The sequence below is a fragment of the Acanthisitta chloris genome, unplaced genomic scaffold (assembly GCF_000695815.1).
Source record: "Acanthisitta chloris isolate BGI_N310 unplaced genomic scaffold, ASM69581v1 scaffold23910, whole genome shotgun sequence".
In the NCBI taxonomy this organism is placed as follows: Eukaryota; Metazoa; Chordata; class Aves; order Passeriformes; family Acanthisittidae; genus Acanthisitta; species Acanthisitta chloris.
In genome coordinates, this window is record NW_008652533.1 from 21,741 (window position 1) to 40,616 (window position 18,876).

The 18,876-nt window shown below is 41.4% G+C and overlaps 1 protein-coding gene across 1 annotated transcript in view; it reads right to left on the bottom strand.

Moving 5' to 3' along the window:
* The window catches only part of CCNT2 (cyclin T2), a 20,632-nt gene extending 2,162 nt beyond the window's left edge, over positions 1–18,470 (bottom strand). Inside the window, exons 1-8 of the mRNA XM_009077687.1 lie at positions 18,396–18,470; positions 11,471–11,599; positions 10,407–10,467; positions 9,221–9,283; positions 3,207–3,252; positions 1,728–1,891; positions 437–507; positions 1–206 (exon numbers count right to left, since the gene is read on the bottom strand). The exon at positions 1–206 is cut by the window's left edge and continues 668 nt beyond it. Coding sequence (XP_009075935.1) covers positions 1–206; positions 437–507; positions 1,728–1,891; positions 3,207–3,252; positions 9,221–9,283; positions 10,407–10,467; positions 11,471–11,599; positions 18,396–18,443 — 788 coding nt within the window. The 5' untranslated portion in view covers positions 18,444–18,470. The remainder of the gene's footprint in view (positions 207–436; positions 508–1,727; positions 1,892–3,206; positions 3,253–9,220; positions 9,284–10,406; positions 10,468–11,470; positions 11,600–18,395) is intronic.
* Between the last annotated feature and the right edge of the window lie 406 nt (positions 18,471–18,876).

An 18,876-nucleotide genomic window follows, 5' to 3' on the forward strand; every position in this document is an offset into this window, starting at 1 on the left:
GGTGCATGACTGTCTGGAACAGAAATACTTCCTGAGGTCAGAGGTACTGGTGCAGGAAATGATGTCGATGGTTTTTGGAAACTTGTGTTTGCAGCTGCACCAGTAACTGTATCCACCAAAATGGAATTCTGCACCAAAGATGAACCAAGAAGCGAGTTCTCGGATACCTGTCCATCACCTTTAGGTTTCCTAGCTGCCTGATTAGCCTAAGCAAAAAAGAAAGAAGTGAGAAAATACACAGCTTAGAATACTTGCACAGCCCATTCCAACTGAGCTCGAGGGGAGGGTCAAAGCTGACTCAAGGCTTTGCCACCTCCCAACCCAAGCCACAGGAATAAAGAGCAAACACCACAGAGCTAAACTTTTTCCCTTGGTCCATACTTCTCCTAGAAGTTCACTTCACCTTGCTAGAGACTGTTACAGGAAAATTTCTTACCCGCCAATTCCTAATCCTCTTGAGCCTGCTAGGTGTTTTCTCCAGTATTTGCAGAAACTCATGAGTTAGCTCTGAATTGGAAAAAAAAAAAGGCCATTTTTCACATCTGATTCTGTAATAAACACATAAAACTTTTAAGCTTTTTTTCAGTCTAAGATTGTACAACTACAGTCTGTGTGTGATCTGAATTTATGTTTAATAGGAAAATTGTTAGACAAGTGCTGAACAAAAAAGGCAGCAACGTGTCACTGGGACAGACTTCTGAGCACCACATACACATTCTGAAAAACAGGTTTGAATTTAACATCTTGTTTTCACTCTTGCACAACCAGGATTTGTTAGACCAAAAATGTCAAGAGGGATCTGTCCAAATCACTGCTCCTAAAATAACATCCTTGTCATTCTGCCTGGGTGTTTTCTGTATCAAGGTAAGTTTCTCTTAAAAGTATAAATTTTAAGTCACTGTTTCAGTCATTCCATCAAACTTCAGGAACAACCAATTAACAGCTCTGGAAAATACAATGCCATCAGACCCCTGGAAGCTCCATCTGGCATCACTTGTGCTCAAGGCAGCATAGCTGCCTGTGTTAAAAACTAGAGAGCCTTGCAAATAGTATGTCCACAAGAAAACTGGTCTTGGACTCCCAAACATTTCATTCTATCACCTACAAGTCCAACACCTAGATCTGAAAGCCCCAGAGGCTCCCACCACCACAGCAGTGTATGTGGGCCCTGAATTCAGACTCCGCTGTACCAAGGACTATTCCAAAAGACAGTAAACTCCTAGGAATACAGTGTTCCAGGTGCATCCTTTCTTTGGGAAAAACAGCCACTGGACAAGAAAAAGGTATTTTACAGGAGTCTGAGGTATCACAAGGCTATACCAAATTGTTAACAGAGAACTCTGTCCAGGCTGTTTTGCTGTGCAGTTGCCTTTCTAAACATGGCATTTTTATACACAGTCTTAACAACAGTGAGGTACCAAATATGTCCAGGACTACAAGAATTTGCACTGGTAGATTTCCATTGCTTTCTTGATTCTGAAAAGCATTTCAAAGCAAGACTCTAACTTGCACCTAACAAAAGGTATGTGGACACACCCATTGGTCTCAAAACCAAACTGGCCTGATGTTTTCCCCTCTCCTATCCCTTTCTTTCACCTCAAGCTCCAGTACCTGAAGTCAGTGAGATTTAACTTAGGCTTAAAGCCATGTTCTTACTACACACTATGCTCCCATCCTTACATTAACAAACCCTTGAATTTCCAGGTGAGAGTGGCAGTATTACTTACCATCTAGTAGTTCTAGAGTAACTGAAGGGTCTACATATTCCCACCAGTGTTTCCCATCAGTCGATACTGGAATCTCCCAGTTGGACCACTTGCAGGCCAAGTGGATGCACACACATGCTATGACTGTAGGCTTGTACTGAAGACAGAACGTGGTAAGGTGAAGACTGTTGCACAAATTTCGTAATGAGGAACCAAAGGAAACCAAACATGGAAAACAGAAAACCCAAAGAAACTGACCATTAACACACAGAACAAGATAAACTGTCAAGCAACAGCAGTTAAACATTTTGCTGATTAAGTTCCCAAGATATCTTAACTGCCCTAAGAAAACAGAGGACAGGGCATTTATCTGGTAGAAAAGTTTAATTTGCTTTTGCTATCCAAAGTCTCATGAACAGTAAATACATTTCGCAGTTATTCTACTGTACTTAAGTACTAAAAAGAAAGAAGTATAACATGGTCAACTAAAATTCTACAGTAGAGAGCACACAGTTGGTTCTGAGGTCTCTGAATGAGACAATCACAGGGTCCCCAGCAGTGCCACAGAAGCAGGTGAATTACTTGTGGGCTTTGCTGTCCCCAGGCATGGATTTGTGACATTTGTGAACTTGTCTCCAGCTTCCAGCTGGCAGCAGCACAAACACTTTGGTTCAGTTTCACTGCTTTAGCACAACTGCTCTGAGCAGTTGCTCAAGTACAGAGCAGTTGTACTTGTCCACCAAGGAATCACCAGGAAATACTTATTTATTATTCTAATAATCAGCAGATACTGCTTAAAGCTATCTACATGTAATGTAATCCTCTTAAATAAAGCCCAAAGTTGTTTTACAAGAAGTAAATTGAAGTAATCAAGAAACCAAGACTAAAGCCTGCTCTCAAATTCCATCTGTGACAGGCTACGTATACACAAACCCCATCTGCAACCCTAGGACTTGAAATGTAGCTAAGTACTTAAGTTTTAAAACTATATGTTAAGATTATAGCTGCTTTTAAAAGGAAGAACATTGGGCTAATACTAGTCTATCCCAACAGAAAAATCAGCCAGCTGAAGAGTTCTCAGGCTCACTACAATTTTATAACTTAAGATTGGATCAATATATTTAAAGTTAAGAGAAAACTGCCATTAACTACAAGTGTAAACTAGAAATAGTTTTGTACTTACCGAGACGCTCGGATTTCTAGGTTAAGTTTATCTCTTTGTAATCTTTAGCTGCTATTCAGGCTACCAATTTTTAGACTTATGCACTCACAATCGAGAAAATGTCATCAGAAAGCACCACTACACTTCTCATTGTGCATTTAACCCCTTTGTGCCATCAGGCCCTTGTCCAATACACCGCACTGCAGGCAGGCAGGTACCACCACTGGAGATGGCCCAGTCTCCTGCTGCAACAAGGGTAAGACACATGGAGGGGGCCCTGCAGTAAAGGAAGCTATAGTGTGCTACAACAGTGCAACAAAGAGGTTCAGGATAACAACCTGTTGGTAGCCATGAAATAGGATGTCTGTGCCAAATCCTTGCTTGCTGTAAGAAAAGAAAAACAGAGAGATTAAAGATCGGCACTAACTTGGCAGGTTCATTCCAAAATTAAAGCAATTTTACTTTCCAGAATCTCTGCTTGGTATTTCTACAGAACTGATCTGGATTTAGCTAACTAGCCTTTAACATCATCTTTTCTGAGACACAGAGGAGGCTGTTACATTCAGCACTGGAGATGGACCAGTCACTCCATCACTGCCCCTCCTTGTACAACCCACAGAACTGTTTCCCCCTGCTGATCTACCCAAGCCCTCACAGGTGAGCACACTCTCCTCTGGGAAGCTCTGCTTCCCCACCCTCACCTGCAGCTCCCCTGCCACAGCCTGGGCTGCAGCACAGCCGTCAGTCACAGCCAGTGGGCAGCACAGTGCACGCTCTGCTCTCGGAGAGGAGCGTGGCAGGACACCCCTCCCGCCCCCAGAACCTCCCCACACAGCCAAATTCCTACAACACAGCAAGCCCCAGCTAGATGGTAAACAAATTCAAGAGTTTTCTGCTCCTTCTCATTAAGGGCACTATGGCCCTAACATTCTGCTCCACGTTTGTTAAACCTATGGCAAAGCTTTGATAGGAAACAAACAACTTCATTCCGGTTAGTCAGGAAAAAACCCCAAAAAACAGGACTGCAACATGCCAGAAATGAAAAAATACTGAGTGAGGCTGTTACAGCTCCACCCAGAGTGCTGAGCCCTGCAGGGACACCCCAATGCTCCTCACTCAGGCACGAGCACTTACTGCACCATGCATAAAATGGGACAGCAGACTGAATCAGCCTTCACTGAATTCTGACCCTGACACTACCACTTGAAACCAGTGCTACTTGCAGGAAGGGCATCGCTGAATTTGATGTCAAAGGGAATACTGTTCAACTTCTATTTTACTACTAATATTTCCATAGAGTTTGAGAAATACTACAATGGCTTTTAAAATTTAGTTCTTAAAAAGCATATTAAAATGTGATTTAACTCAGCTTCTAATGATTGCCAAGGAGCACAAATCAGATTTGTCCTCATGCTACACAGCCAGGCAGTGCTGTAGGCTGAGAAGAATTTGGATGCAACAAGGGAACAGGATCTGCTCCTGCATACAAATTCTACTAATCCATAATAATCAAAAGGTGAACTGACAGTGTGAGTGTTATACTGTAATATTTAGTTTGCAAACTGTAACTGCATGCCAGATAACCACAGAGTTCAATCTCTCCCTCCCATCAAAAGCATGTACGGTGGAATTACAGGAAAAAAAAGTGAAATGAGCTTGTCATAACAAAACAAATGAAAACACAGTGGTTGAATAAGACTGAAATTGATGTCTTGCTCTTCATTTTTCTCAAAGTAATGCTTAAAGGGTCTTCAGTGATTTATACATTCTGTAAAGTTATATGTTTGAATTAAGGGACTACTCTCACTGAAATGTCCCTTTTGAACAAGGAAGAAAAGCAGATGCCAGAAAACTTCTATTTAACATCAGCTTCAAAGTTGGGCAAATCAAAACACATACCTGGAAGAAAAGAATCACATCTTGAAACACATATTTTAGCCCCAATCAAAAATTAATCTGCTAAACACTTTACCTACACTACCAGTAGCATGATACTGTCAACTTATTTACAGCTAAACAATAATCACTGCCAAAACCAGCAAGGAATTTCAGCTCACGACTGAAAACAAAACATCTGCCCCAAACTCCTGTATTTAGGACAGCTTTGGTTTACCAGAATCCATCAGTAAAATTAATAAATTTTGTTTCCTATATTTTGGTGGCTTATTTCCATTATAGCAGTGCAAATTTGAATCACCTTGAAGCAAAGGCCAAGCCAAGCCAGCAGAGCTGCTCTTACACCTCCCAAGCTGCAGGGCCAATGGCTATGACACCAGCCACTGCTGGCCAGCTTGAGACTCAGCATTCAGGAGTGACCTGAAACACTCATCCTGTCTCCCTGCTGCAGGAGCAACCATAAGGCAGGGGATTGCTAAAGGAATAATCAGTGTTTTGAAACAGGACTTGCTGTCCAATAGGGCCTTCCAAGAGGCTGTCCCCAAGAAACTGCCAGCTGGAATCCAAAATGCCTTTTATTGGGCATAGCCACACAATTCAACCAGCTGCAATCCCAAGATATCTGAGTCTTTTCTTCAACACAGCTTATCCCGGATCTTGGGATAATCATGAAAATATGACTGCCAAGTCAGGATTTGGAGGGTGGAAGCTGGCTATGCCTAGGACCTGACAACATGTGTGAGACTGCAGATCCCCAGTCAGCATCAGAAGAGAGAAAGCTTCCTGAAGTCCTTCTGGCAAAAGGGAAACAGCCACAGGCTCTGACCAGAGGTGTGCTGCTGGATGCCTGTTGTACCTGGACAGGGCTGGAGGAGGCCATGGTGTAGGCAATTCAGGTCTGAGCAGTCCTGGTGGCTTTATTTTCTTGGAAGTATTTAAACCCTGGGAACAGGCCTGTAAAAGCCTGAGGTGAGAGTTCAGTGCTGGAGTAGTGCTGGAGTACAGCTGGTGTTTCACATGTTTCCACACCACTCTGTACACTAAGATTTACATTTTCCTCATGAGAATACCCTCTGAGAAAGCTGATTCATTTTCACCTCTTCTGCTGACTTTGTCTTTCTCAGCCTGATTTAACCAATGGCACCTGTGCACTCAGATACTATGGTACACTTGCAGGATTGGACAGTGCAATTTCCACAAAAGATTAGTAAGGATCATGGGTGTTCAAGATACCTGATAACCTGCAGAGTAGCGAGAACAGTCCTAGAAATCCTTGAGATCCCATCTTCAGTTCCAAAAGGTTGTGTTCCAACAGAGAAAAAGGAATGACTGAAGACTTCCCAAGATGAAGATGAGGATACAGATTCCTCCCTTTCAAGTTTCACCAGAAGTAGGCTGAGAACAGACTGATTTTGCACCAGAGCTTAAGAGGACCATGGCCCTTGGCACATGGTCTTGGCACTAGGGCAGTTTCACTGCTGATCGCTCAGCTAGCGTGGCAGCCAGCAAGGTGGTTTGACACAAGAACAGTTTTTGGTGTTTTGCTGTTTTGGTTTTTTTTTCCTTTTCTTTTGTCTTCTCTTCAGTACTGGAGAACTCTTGGAATGGGCACTGAAGCTTGCTGACAGGCCCTCACACATCCACTGCCTTCAGATTCCTTAGAGGACCTGTGGGATCCTAAGGAATGATGCTCCTGTCTCCTCTTCTCAGTCTCTTGACACTGAGGAAGAATGGTGCAGAAAAAAGACTAAGCCCACACCATTTTCCTTCTCTGCTAAACTGACCAAACTGCAAAGATGGAACAGTTTCATTAACCCATGAGTCTCTGAGCACCAGAAGTAACAACTAGATACCAATGCCTGAACATCATGAGTCATTATGTATCCATCCAGTCACCCCCTACTACAGTGATCTGTGGTGTCTCGTACTACCTTCAGAAAGGCTTTCAAGCTTAGAGAAGGACTCAACTTTCTTTGCTTGTATGTTGAAGCAATTATGTTTATTTGTACCAATTCCCACTTACTTGTTCATTTTCAGCTTCCAGCAACTGGTTCTGGTGTGGCACTTAGAAACCAGTCAGGCTTCTGACAAAGGACCTGGCTGAGTCTTTTAAGCATCAACAACAGAACCTGGGTTTTCTTTTTTTCCATTTTGCTTTCCAAGTACACTTGCACGTCCTTAGGTACACTTGCATACTTCAGCTAACTCTGCTGCCTCTTTTTTGATACTTAAATAGTCAGACACATTACATTCCTCCCTTCCTTCTCTCTCCAAACATGCAGTTGGAGGTTTTAATCATAACAGTCTTAGACAAGTTAATCACCTTTAATTAAGAAAAAGGTATCTCTGCTTTCTGAAATAGTGCTCTGTGTCCCAGAGGACATGTTACCACAACTGGATGAAGTAACCTTGGATTTCTTTAACTTCTCGGTCAATCCCTTTGGTGCTAAACACTGACAGGTCTTGGGTGTATTTTGAAAGCTTCAGGACTCAGATATCTGAGTGTTGCATCTCCTGACACTAACAAACCACACTGTGCAATAAAACAATGTTCAGGGATAGAGAACTAACCTCACACCACTGTGTCCCTGTGCCCACAGCTCTGTTCTCTGAGCACATGAGACCAGCATTCCATGGCAGTTACTCTGTCCTTGCCTGACTTGCATCACTACACAATTCACATTCAGTGCTTTACACTAATTAATTGTTTGGGTTTTTTTCTTTAAGTACTCAAGTCTTGTGTTCACAGTCTATACCATTCCCAGGAGGGGCATATGCTGCCAAGAATTCCACTTGCACACACACAGTTAGGAGCACACACCTCCTTCAGTGAGTAGGTTTTCAAGCATCAGGTCTGTCACACTCAGTTTGCACCAGCCCTTAAGGCACGTGGATTTCCAGCCCTCACTGAAGCCTTCAGATTTCAAGACTTGATATCATTGTAGGATTCTAAGTACTTTTTTCAAGTCTGCTGACATTAAATACCAGCTTTAAAATGTCAAATTAACCAATCAGCAGTACCTTCAAAGTATGAACTTTGTCAATATAAAAAACATGAGCACACAAAACAGAAAAGGGAAAAGCTGAGCTGTCTTCTACCCTTGAGTGAAGGAAATACAGGTTGTGTAGCAGTGTGCCTGTCTTGTAGGCTTGAGTTCAACACACTTCTACTGTGGAAATCCTGAGACAGGTACAGCACTGCTGCCACCCTCCCCACAGCTCCCAATGCCAAGCAGAAGCACAGGGGCTCCTGCAAAACACTGAAATGTGCTCACATTTCTAGTGACCAACAGCTAAGAAAGCCCAAAGCAAAACCCTGCAGAGCTGCTCATGCAGAGTGATGAGACTTCAGGTGCAATCAGACTAATGCACCAAGTCACAACCAAATCTGGACAGAAAGAGAATCATTATCTCAGAGCAAGAATAGCAATAAAGCTACTTTATATACAAGTAAGTCACAGCACCAGCCCTACTCAGACTCTGAGCCTACACCAGAAAGCTACTTGAAAATGAGAGACTCTTCCTTCAAAGAACACCAGAGTTACTACAAACCAAATCGAATTCACATGATTAAGTTGTATCCAATTTTCATATATTTTATAGAGGGGGGAAAAAAACCAACAACCTAACAAAAACTTTGAAGCATTTAATTTTGCATTTTTCACTGCAAAAGCAGCTAATGGCTAAAGACTAATAACCACGGTCTAATTATTTCCAAGCACTTTTTACTTAAGGAACATAATTAAATTGAAGGGCTTATCTTAGGTGCTTTTAGAACAGATTACTATTTTTTTGCATCCTCCATCTTATGAGAGCTTTTTTCTATTTTTTTAAAGCTCCAAAGAAAACCAATTTAACAACTAAAGAAGGTGTGCCAAAATGCAACAAAAAATGTTGAAGAACAAAAGAGGTTTCTAGCTAGAGTAGCATTAATGTTAGCATACAAGTTAGAGGATATGTTTTACAAAAGGTTTGGGCTTTTGTGCTACCATCCAAAACAAGTAAGTACACCCTGCTCCAGAAAAACAATTAGTCACATCTTTAAGTATTTGCATGTGACAGCAGACTTGCCCTGCTCCCTTCATCCCTCAGCTCATTACCTAGAAAGATTTGCTAAGACAAAAAAGCCAGCACCAGCCTTCAGCCAACAGGCAGCCTAAACTTCACTTGGTAAAACTGCTTGGGAGTGAAAATAATCCACCAGAACAACACTAAGGAGCTGCTCCATCAGTCTGCAACTCCTGACTGCTTGTCCTTCCAGAACACAGGGAACAGACAGTATTAAAATCAAAGCTAACAAGAAAACCAAAAAAGATATGAAGGACAGAGCACTGGACTCTATCAAGCTCTAAAGGTTAACATAGTTGGTGAAGATCATATTAGACAAATAACATGACTTTCAAATTTTACTAGAAAGGTAAAAAAGGACTTACAGAAGTGGTTAAAAGTCACTGACCTCTCACTAATTGTGTACATTTCACAACATCTGTGTGTGGATGTTCAATGGTAATCTCAAAACCTGAAGAGTTACAAATACATTTTAGAATTACACATTTGCACCTGTAAAATAAAAACCCTCCCACCAAACCCCTTTTGTTTCCCCACAGACATAAAATACTTCATAAACCTTTACACTGCAGAACAAGTGACATTATTTGATTGCCTTTCATTCTGCACCTTTTCATACTTTTGCATGGCAGAAGGTACAGTCACTTCATGATCAGTTAGTAACACAGTCCTTCAGTAATCTCAAATTCTCTGTGTGTGTATATATATCTAAAACCTGGGAAATTATGGTATTTTTAAAGCTGAACATATCTGGACAGTTTCTACTACATGAGAAAGTCAGTGCAAACTGCACTGCAGCCACACTGAAATGCATCTGTGTGCACAGGCACTTCATTCATTGATTTCTGGGACTTCAACATGCTGCATCTATGAAATTACAAATTAAGCCCATTTGTAGGTCAGTGGCTTAAGAAACCTTTCTTTGTTTATGACACTACTTTAAGCATTAGGTCACTGCTGTTAGCTATTTTTTCTAACAGTATGTTCCAAAGGGAGTTAAGAACATCTGAACAGGTCAGTGACCTCAGGCCTGCTGGCTGTAATCACCTCTATGGTATTTTAGAGTCAGAAGAGTTTCTGACCAGAACACTCCATTTCAAATTTTGGAACCATCTGAATCCGTTCAATGGTTGCACTACAACTGGTGATGCGCAGAGCCAGTTCCCTGCTCAATTAAATAGTGCTCTTCTGTTGCAAGGCAAAATGGGGAAGAGCAGTGAGCACAAAGCTCTTCCCAGTGGCTTCAGGACACCCACAGAGCTAACCTAAAGTGTTAGCTCACATGAAGAAATATCAGTGCAATTACTACTTTGCAGTCAAATCTATGTGGAAGGGGACATACTTCTACCCCATCAAACTGACAGAAACATCTATTTCACAGGTAGGGATATACCTTTTTTCCCCAAAGTGAACACAACAAACTGCAAATAGAAAACTAAATTCACAGGTCAGAAGTAAAACACAAAGATAGTAAAAGTCTAGTGTACCAACAGCACATAAACAATCCTGTTACTTGGGTCCCACTACTTCTTCATGGTTAGGTGGCTGCACGGGAGAGACGTCGAGAGACATACCTAGAGTTTGAAGCATTATTGTTTCAAGTATAACCAGCTCTTGGGCTTGCTGAAGGTATGCCTGAAACAGACAAGCAAACGGGTGAAGACACAGTGACCTGTTGTCTCAAAATTTTAATCACACAGTTCCTACTCGAATACCAGTCCTGGCAGCACAGCACCAGTAGCCAAACCAGTTAGAACTGACAATTAGAACACTTCACAGTGCTAAGACTTTGTTCTACCAGCACAAGCATTACTGCAAATTCAGTTATACTTGTCTTTGACAGCAAGATTTACTTAGTCAGGGTCTCATATAATCTATCCCAGCAAAGCATTTTTGGGAGACTGAGGCAGAGGATGTTCCAGTGCAAAGCAACTCAAATATCTCTGGGCAGGTTATTCATTTTACAAGTACTTTAAAGCACAGGTGGAAATACTCAGCTGGCTTGTGTTAAGCTAGGGGGCTCAAATGCATATTTATTTCTTCATTCATTTATTTATCTCCACTCATCATTCCAAGAGCTGGAGCAGAGCAGAGGTGTTACATCAGCTGAGCTCCACAGCAGGGCACGGTGAGCTCAGCCTGACCTGCAAGCTGAACAGCTTCCACCATACTTCCTTGTACGTTTGGTTTCAGGAAGACTCAGCTCAGGAAAGAAACTGTGAACCATAAAGTAAGTGGAAGTTGTACAAACTCTGGCAATTGAAAGACCAATGCATAGTAGAGGCAGCAGCTGACAACTGTATCACATCTTTCAGATGGCCTGAGAAAGCCAAGGAGTGTCCTGAGCTCAAAGCTCTGCACAACCTGTGACTCCAGGAACCACACGTGAGACCTCTTATGTGACATGTAGAAGCCTTGAAAATAATAAGGTAATTTCGAGATGGAGCAGTATCTTCAAGTTTCATAACACAAATATTTGACTCTAATAAGCAGCACTCACTGACACAAAAGACTTAAATGATGTAAAAACAAAAGGCTTTTTCCTAGGCTGCAGACAGCAAGGATCCAGTCAGACAGTGTAACAGATCATTAGATGACGTGTCATCTGATTAGCTTTACAACCATGACTTCCACCTACATCACTCTTTGTATCCAGTTGTGGCTCTTGAGGATGAAGACAGGCATTTGCTACTTTAATAACATGTTCAAGTTTCCGTGGCTGTTCTTCCACTTTTGCAGCCAAAAACAATGCCGTGGGAGACATGATCTGAAGGAGAAAAAGACATGTGCATTTTTTTTACATTTCACAGGCAGGACTTGGATTTTTATAGAGTCTAAACAAGTAAATAGAAAACCTTTAAGCAGTCAGATTTGTTTGTGGCTTTTTTTTTCAGTTTTGAAGTCATGCAAGGCCACAAAAAATAACTAGTCATGTATTTTATAACTGATGTCATCCCTTCAGCAGCACAGGGAAGGAGCAGCATAAAGCTAAATTACATTTGTGAGTAAGATGTCTGAGGTCAAACTAATTCGAGTTCAACATAAAAAAATCATTTGGTCCAGAAGATTTAGTCACACCAGAACAGGCTGTTTCAAGTTAAATATACATCGTGGGAAAGTTCTTCCCATTTCTTGCACAGAGCCATTACACCATCTTTTTAGCAGAAGTCAAAACAGCTGATCTCAAGTTCTGACAGCATTTGGTTCTCCTAAAAAGCAGGAAACTTTGCAGAGGACTTGAATAAAAACAGCTTGCCATATAAACACAGGCTTTGTAAGCAAAAGAAACTTTACTTTACAGACACATATATATTCTTAGAAACATTACCACATACCCCACAGAATCTGGAGAAGAAAGCAAAAGGATTCACAAAACAAATGTTAGTAAAGACTACAAATTACATTTAAGCTGAAAATTTGTAACTCTAGGTGTCAATAGCTGGCAGCAAAGCACCACTGGCAGTTCAGTATCACCCAGGAGTTAGCTGAGGGGGAGAGTTTTGATGCCTGTTGCCATAGATGACTGATGTGTGCACACAGAACACCGCAAACCACAAGTGACTGAAGAATTAGCTCCCCTAAAAGTTGCCCATGTTAACAGGAATTAAAATGGCAGTAGAAATCATCTAGATGTGAGTTGATTCAAATAAAATGGCTAAAATGAAGCCAGTATAAAGCATTTATTCAGAGACTGAGACAGCTGCTTGCTGAGCATTTAATTACTGCATGGTGCAAGGAGTGCAGGTATTGGATTTCTCATTCAGTGCCCCAATGGAACTAGACTGAATAAGAGGCACAGCCCCCCCAAGCCAGATTTGCCTTTTCTTTTCTTTTTTTTTTTTGCATCAGGCAGCCCTTTGTCGTGGCAAAATGAAGTATTTGGTATAAAAACTTGCAACCTATGGAAAACTGCAACAAACTAATGAGAACTGAACGTTTAAAGGATTAAATTTCAGAAGCTTTTGAATGTATTGAGGGAGTACTTTTTGCATCCTTCAATCACTTTGGATCTTTAGTAAAACTTTTAAGTTGGCAGACTTGAGGAAAGCTGACACCCTGGAAAGGTGATACCCTTTGATGAGCAGGAGTTCTAAAAAAACCAAACCACCTAGAACAAATCACAGGGTGCAAATTCTGTGACAAGGGAGACAAAAGAACTGCTTTCTTTTTAAGAAGCTTGTAACTTGAGCCTCACAAATGAATGAAATAAAAACCTCAAGTGAGGTGTTGCTGAACAAGGCCACGTTAGCACTGTCATCTAAAACTTCTGATGCTTCTTTAGCAGTTTCTATCCCCACTGCTTGAAGAAATGATTTGAAATTCTGGAAACAGCTCCCTTAGCTAGGGCCATACTACTTCATGATCTCAGAGGTCTCCTCCAACCTTGATAGTTCTATGATTCTACTTGAGATATGTCCTGTGCTGGGAGATACACTTTTAAACAGTGAATGGGATGGAATGACTTTCTGGAGTTCAGAAAGTGAGAGTACTGACAGCTCTGAAGTGCCAGGAAATGCAGATGATGTAGGGCAGCACATACATGTGTAACCCAACATACATGTCATGTAAAGATGTTTTACAGAGCACCAAACTGGGCCCAGGCAGAGCTCTCCATGTGGAGCTGTTTTAGCCATACCAGCCCAAGATTCTCTCCACAGTTTGTGGGTACAGCTACACATACATGGAATTCTCACAATTCACCTTTCTGCAAAATGAACTCCCAACAACTGCCATGGCTCAGAACATTTACATTTCACAGAGGCATTCTTGGAACCAGCTCACCAATGACTGCACAATTAAATCATCAGCACATTCTCACTCACTAGTGCTCGATGTCTGACTGCACCCAAGTTTTACTTCACCCCAAAAAAAGCACCTTCAGGATATCTGATTTACTGAACAGATCAGTTCTGGCCAAGAAGTCTCCACACAGCTTCTGATCTCCAAGAACTTACATAGAACAGTTCTGCAGGTTGACCGAGTCAAGTTGATTAACTGCCATTTAACGCTGGCTCATCAGAAATCTATGCACAGCCCAATTATTTATTTCCTCCAAAAAGAAGTGTTGGCTTCTGGACAAAGAACTGCAGGTCTCTGCCTGGCCTAGGAGAAGGGTTCTCACTCCCAGTTTAGAGCAGGTCAGTATTTTTATCTCCCTTGGTATTTGTTCAGAAAAATAGATGCCCTAATAAAACTTGAGGCTTGGCATGCAGGCAGACTTCAGCAGAGACGACACACCCTGCTAAATGTGTAACTGGCAAAGTTACTCAAATGCTTTCATTCATTTCCAACTCCCAAAAATGGCAATAAAAAAGCAAAGCAGAACAAAAAAGCAAAATTAAAGACACATACTTGACAAAGTGCTAAGCTTCCTGTACACAAACATCCTACTTTAACATCAGCCAAAATAATTCAATTATCTACCATGTACTCAAAAGGGTCTTTAAGACTTGGACAAATATCTTCAGAACACATTTTATTTATTAAATTAAATCCCATTTTCTTAGTAGCTGGGAATCTCAGCAACCAAGTCCCATTGAAACAGAGAAAAACCCCAAACATAAGAGCCTTGTTAAGACAATCCAAGAGCATTACACAGCAATTTTTACTGGGAAATGTGGCACAAGTCCTTTTTCACTTGAAAAGTACAGGACAAAAGCATTCAGAAAAACCTCATGCAGTATGTAGCTTGCCAAGATCTCCCTTTTAATGCCAATATTAGTATGTTTTAAAATTTGATACAATTTATCTTAAGGCATTAAGCAGTTCCAATTTATGAGAAAATTTTCAAGTTTGAACACAGAGTTCCAGGTTTGGGTTTTTAAAAAAAAATTATAACCAAGAGCTCAAATTGCATAAAAGCAGCAAATATGTTAAACTGCAAGATTAAAACCACAACTGCAGTGCCCAAAACAGCTAAACTAAAGCCTGAAGCATATTATGAAAGTTTAAAGAACTTTGTTTGCATAACTGCAAAGTCAACTGTATAATACTGTGATTTGGACAAGGCACAAGAGACAGGAAAGGAAGGATGGAAAACAGAAAACCCTCCACACAACTCACCTACCTTACACTTGAAGGCAAAAAATTCCTCATGCAACCTTCTTCAGGCTCTTCACTAAGTTCCACTGCATGCCACAAAACCCCCTTGACACCGTCAAGTATATTTCACACTGGTTATTTGGTATTCCTCATGGCATTTCTAAGGATTGTATTTAAAAACTGCAGCTACCATTCAGATTATCTCTCATTTCCAGCATACCAAGGATTTCCCCCCTTTTCTGTTCTTCAAATCACAGTGTACTGTAGAATAATCATCTAAAAGAACTATTTGCTATGTAACAGTATCAAACACCAAGTACTATAGAAAGAGTATTTGCAGAAGCATTTTAATTTTCAAGGTATTTTAAAGTATAACAGCCAGGCTAGTATTGCCTATAAAAACCCAGCAAGTTCTTCCCCAGCCCAATATTAGCACTGGCTAACTTCATCCTCAGCAAACCAATGATACTGTGCCCTGGCCAACTAATGTTAGAAAGAATAATTTGTCCTGAGGAGAGTCACAGCAGCTCCTGTCATTTCATGGCTAGGGAAATTACAAGTCAGAATTGGTAAAGCAAGTTTCCAGCCCTATCACTGGGGCACAGCAACTTTCTTTGCAAGGCCTTAACCTGCTCTGATTGCAACATCAAAACCTCAATACTTTCTTCTTTGCACCCAGATGTATGTACTTTGTAGGTAAATCCACAGCAGTTCCTAAGTGACTCGCTAGCCCACAGTAACTCCACAAAAAAGAAAAAAAAAAAAAAAAAGGACATTTGGTCATTGGAGCAGCAAATTTAATGCACTCAAAACAACCCAGGACTACATTAATTGGCACATGCCACCCCTGTGGCTCTACAGACTGAAGACACAGTTGGGAACGCTGTTCCCTATTCACAGATGACTCAAGCTCCTGAAAGCCTGTGAAATTGTTTAGCAGTAACTTATACTGAAGGAAAAAAAAAGAATGAAGACAACAGCTATCCAGGCACTGAGCTCCCACTAGAAGACCTGTTTATGAACAATTAAGTGCACGTGACACATGTCAGACATTCATGCACATTTGTACAGCCTGGCAATTACACATGGGGAGAAATATGCAAGTGCTTATTACTTGACTGAAAACATTAATCTACTAATAAAACAAGCTACATTTTTTTCAGCTGAGGATCATAAGGGCCTTCTGACTAATGGCCATCTAATTTTCTAGCCCCAGCCTTCAGATTCCTTCCTGCCATGGATAAACAGCACCACATGGACACAACAAAGAATTATTAGACATATGCTGCAGGAAAATTTTGCTAAGTCTTAGCTTCAAGACTGCCAGTACCTGACTATTAATTTCTAAGGGTTACTCTCTTCTTGCAGTGATGAATATCGTTACATTTTTAGCTTGCCAAGTACTCTGGAGATTTGATATTAAGTATTTATTGCAGTCCTTGGCTTTTGCTTTCTCTACACAGAGAACCCACCAGATGGTTTGGGAGTATTAGAAAAGTGACTCCATTCACTGAGACCACCCCCTTTACCCCACATGAATGTGAATAAGAAAACGCACACACAAAGCCCTTTGCTCTCCGGCCTTACACTCATTAACAATCACAAAAAGGAATTCAGCAAGAATCAGTGTTACTGAGTGATGACCTGCAGTGCACTTCCCTTCAACTATGAATACCATTACCTGGGAATTACTTTAACAATAGACTTTCCCCCTCCTGCCACAGCTGCAGTTTCGTTGCATTCGGCCACTTGTGAGTTTTAGATTCATAAATATAACTTAAGGCATATTAAGGGCACTATATATCCAAATATATATATACTGTGCTTCCAGTTCCAAGTGACCTTAATTTTCCAGCATCCGGTGAAAACCCAAACACAACAGCTAAAGCTTCTTGCTGCCTAAATCTATCCTAGATTACCAGATCACAGTATAAACAGTACTGCAGCAGGTGATGTAACAGGTATGTAGGGCTATATATAAATACAGCAGCTCTACACAGAGCCACCTCTCCATTCCAGCCAGCACTGCCTAGTTTAACAAGTCACTGAAAACTTGGGATGCCTCCCCAGCTCATCTCCCACCTGCTACAGGTCACTGTACACAGAGGGGGAGAGGAACGAGTGCTTTACTGCTCTCACTTTATGCACTGCACAAACACTCTCACGGGGCACATCCTACCACAAATACCTGCTGAAATTTGACTGCCCTCTGCCTGTTCTTGCTCCAAAGCTGTAACATAGTTTTAGAGAGTATATTTGTGATGGTTCTGTATATGCACTCAATACACACCTCTCCATAAACAAACCCTATCTATTTTCTCCTGTTAAAGCATTACAGGCTTATGCACACTTAACTCAGCCTTTATTACACAAAGACCTGTAACACTGCAGCTGTGGTAACAAGCTTCTGGAAGTTTGAATTTTATCTCAGATTTTGCACAAAATAATCGTTAAATACACTGCTGAAATGTACCTACAAATGACTCTGCTTCCTGCCAAATAAACACCAAGTAAGTTGCCCATTTGCTCAGCCAGCAATAGTAAACAAATTCATGCCAGACAAAGCTGAGTTGGCTAACACTGTGACCCACTGTGTCCCTGCCCCAGCTGCAGACAGGGCAAGGCTTACAAGATTCCACCCCTTGCTATACCAAGGTTTGCTCTGGTCTAGACCTAACATCTGCCACAGCTCCAATCTGTTTATTTTATCATTGAAAGATCTAAGAAAACTCATCCTCACCATGCAGTGATGTATCACTATTCACTGTTCTTGCTTAAAACAAGCAAACATAAACTTCAAGAATACTTAGTATATTATAATTTTTCTAACTTTTGCATCCAGTACTGGACATAAAAAAAGGCCAGGCATTTTCAAGTTGGTATCTCAAGTTCCACACCTGTTACAAAGTTCCTCAGTTACAGGTATAGTTTTACTAAAGAATTCTGATCTTCATGACACAATCTGTGTTCAGAGTCAGCATATTCAGTCCATTAGTTAAAACAGGCACTGCCTCATCAGATTGAAAGATTTTTTTCTAGTATAATATGACTTAGTATCACCCCACTTAGGACTAGCCTAGCTAAACGAATTCACACAGTTCCTCAGGAACAGACACACACTCCATATGGATACACACATCACCCTATTAGCACTGTCAGACACACCATGACAGCACTTCCACTGACTTCATTAAGGAAAACGTGTGTTCCTACACACCAGCCCTTCAAACTGCAGCACATGAGCACCAGCCAGATCTAAAACACCCAAACGCATTCCTCACACATCGGAAATGTGCTTGCTGATGGTGCCTATTGTTTTGTTTCCAAGGCAGACGATAAAACCCTAATTGCCACCAGTTAAAATAATTCAGAGTTGAAAAGAAGCATCGTTACTGTTTCTAAGTCACTGATAAGAAGCTACAATTCCTACAGACAAACCAAACTTAACATTCCTGCATCTAACATTTCTCAGAGCGCCGAAATCACCGGCATACCACCACCACACCCAACATCGTACTTACATTTCGATTAAACTTTGTGAAGGAATGATGCATATAAAACCTGTGCATGTAAACAATGGCAGTATTTATCGTGAGCTGAGATCTGGAGGATTAAATTAAGGAAACGCTGTTTACAAGGAGTGAAAGCGACACATCAATCGCTGCTTACAACGCAGCGTCCTCAGCCCGAGATGGATTAAGGACGTGACACTTCAGAAGTTAACTGATATTAGCACATACTTAAGCGACATTAAAGCGCATCGTTCCCCACCCGTTTCGCAGACAACGTGCAGCCTCCCACACCACTCACACACCGAATGGAAACTCCTCAACGGGCGACACTGAAATAGCCTCGAAAGTGCTTTGTTTTGCTCCAAATCAACTATTTCAGTAAGAGATTCGAGGCTTCGCTCCCGTTCCGCTCTCTGTCTTTCAGACCCACCGCAGAACAGCTAACGCGGAGCTGCGGCTCGGACCGACCGTGCCCACCCCAGGCGCGGCC